Source organism: Chiloscyllium punctatum, chromosome 4 (assembly GCF_047496795.1).
Source record: "Chiloscyllium punctatum isolate Juve2018m chromosome 4, sChiPun1.3, whole genome shotgun sequence".
Taxonomy (NCBI): Eukaryota; Metazoa; Chordata; class Chondrichthyes; order Orectolobiformes; family Hemiscylliidae; genus Chiloscyllium; species Chiloscyllium punctatum.
In genome coordinates, this window is record NC_092742.1 from 74,438,932 (window position 1) to 74,441,431 (window position 2,500).

General features: G+C 32.8%; 1 protein-coding gene across 4 annotated transcripts in view; it reads left to right on the forward strand.

Annotated features, from left to right (window-relative positions):
* cdin1 (CDAN1 interacting nuclease 1) overlaps positions 1-2,500 on the forward strand; it is a 211,600-nt gene that overhangs the window by 93,371 nt on the left and 115,729 nt on the right. For all 4 annotated transcript variants that reach the window (XM_072569047.1, XM_072569046.1, XM_072569045.1 and 1 more), the window contains exon 4: positions 521-581. In XM_072569047.1, coding sequence (XP_072425148.1) covers positions 521-581 — 61 coding nt within the window. The remainder of the gene's footprint in view (positions 1-520; positions 582-2,500) is intronic.

The following is a 2,500-nucleotide window of genomic DNA, read 5'->3' on the forward strand; positions in this document are numbered from 1 at the left end:
TTCATTCATGGCAATGAATAAGTATTCAGTTTCTGTTTCTAACAGTTGTAATTATTCCTCCGTTATAAAATATTATCCTATAACAAAAGAAGTGCTTTTATTATCCTTAATTATTTTGAAAATGTAGACTGAATGATCTATCTGTTGGCTAATAAGGTTTCATCTCGCTGATTATGGAACTGATTATATTGTGGAGTGGATAGTACAGAAATAATCTATTATATGAAAAGGTATCCAGATCTGTTACAGAAAAAAGTATGCCCATAACATAGCAGCTGCTTTGGAGGGAGTAAGCAATAGTGAGATAGATAAATTTTGCTGATGAGTGAAGTGGCTAGCCCTGGAGAGTTAGTTAGTGTCAGTCTGAACTAAGTAGCTCCAAAGCTTCCCTCAGCAGCTGCATTCTGCAGGCAAGTTCAACATGTCATCTGACCTGTAGGACCTTCTCACGGGGGACACTTACAAGTCTGGGCTAGCCTTTTCTTGTCACTGTTATGTTACCTGGCTTTGTCTTCTCTAGGTACCTGAGTGGTGTGATGAACAATGCAGCGGCCCCTGTTCTCTTCGAGCTGGCCAATGAGGTAATGAGTTTCCTCTTTCTAGTAGAGGGTGAGGAAGCAGTTATTTTAAACCACTGACTAATGCATAATCGCTTTTATTAAAGAAAATATATTCACCTACTGCAGAGATAGTAATTTTAAAATATGAACTTGAACTATGAAAAAGATTGACTTGCATCATATTCTATAGATATGAAGTTTTTTTTATTGGTTATAACTGTTTTCAGATTCAATACTACTTTCTCTGTTCATGATGGACCAGAAATCTCCAGACCCTCTTGGTGAACGTTCAAGTATTAACTACTATTGTATTGAACAAACATTTAGTGTTAGATCATCTGATTAATCTGCTAAACTCTCTTCATCTTAAATCTGGCTACAATTTGTTTAACTTTTCAGATAAAATAAATCTTTAAGATTTAGTTTATTCAATAGGCTTTGAGCTTTATGCAATGAGTGATTTATGTGCCTTAAATGATGCAGAGTATTTCATATTTTGGACACTGGGTCTCATAATGAATTCTAGATTGTTATAAAATAGTTGAAAGTGCATAGGTTTTTTTGTATTACCTTGCAAATGATCTTAAGTGTAAAATTATATTAGCTGATAATTTGCTATATATTTTGGGAAGTTGTATCATCACATTGCTATATTACTGCTGTGTTTGTGAAATAGTCTAATAAACCAGTAATAGTAATATAAAACCTTTGATTCACATGATAATTTTGAATAACAACACCTGTAAATGTAAATGCTTTGTAAATGGCTTCAATGATACTGAAAAGAAAGGTAAATATTGCGAAGGTGTATGTTGGTGCTCTCCATAATTTTGACATACTATGTGCGATAAACCGTTATATCTGCTGTCAGAAATTGTGCTGCATCTGTGAATTTAAAATTTAAGTCAGTTTGGACCTATGATATTATAAATCCTGAAATGTATTCAAGTACAATTTTAAAACTATCTATCTATCTTAATGAGTTATCTCTGGAAATGGTCATTTCCAGATCTAGGTAATTTATGACTGATATAGTTTTAAAATTATCATTTAATTAATGGGCAATAGTGCCCTATTAATAAAGGTATGTTTTGAAGTTTCAAAGTAAACTATTTTAATATAATGATACAGAATCCATATGGAAATTACTCATTTAATCACACTTGCACATGAACATAATAAATGAGACACTGTGTTGATTCCATATAATTTCATTATATGTGCTTTATTAGGTTTGACTATTTAATGCTGTTGAGCTTTTGCATTGCAATGTAGTGCTAATATTTGGTAGCCTGATAAATAGGGGATTGCAACAGTGTTTTTTGCATTATGATTAATTGATAAAAATAGGACAAGCAAATGATCGTTTGAATTAAAACTGGCTTGATGCATTGAGTAACTGTTCTAGACATCAAATGTTGCAGCAGTAGCGCTTCTCGATGTTACACGAGAAAGGAAGGATGGTTTCACTCGCATCTAAGGTCTCTTGTGCATTGCTGCAGTCAGCAAATGAACAATTACCTTTCAGTTACTATGAGACTTTAATGGTCTATGAACAGCCTGGAAACCCTGACAATTCAGCTAATGTGCAAAAGGGAGTTTACCTCAGACTGGCAAATGATGCAGAGTTTAGAAAAACAAAATGAAACCAAGCGGGATTTTAATTTTTTTCCCATTATTTCAGGGGAAAATATGAGATATGAAATAGAAAACATTTAGCCTCTAGATTGCTACTTGTAAGCCATTTGATTGTCATTTTTATATGCTACTTATCATTTAAATAAGGTACTTGCATGTCACTTGACAGTTAATTGACATAGTAGAGCCCTTTTATGAGTCAATATATTTTCAGCTACTGAAAACCATGAAATTTGATGAGAAATCTTAAGTTTCTTTATATGATATTGTGATATTTCATTAAATGCCATTGATACTAAAAT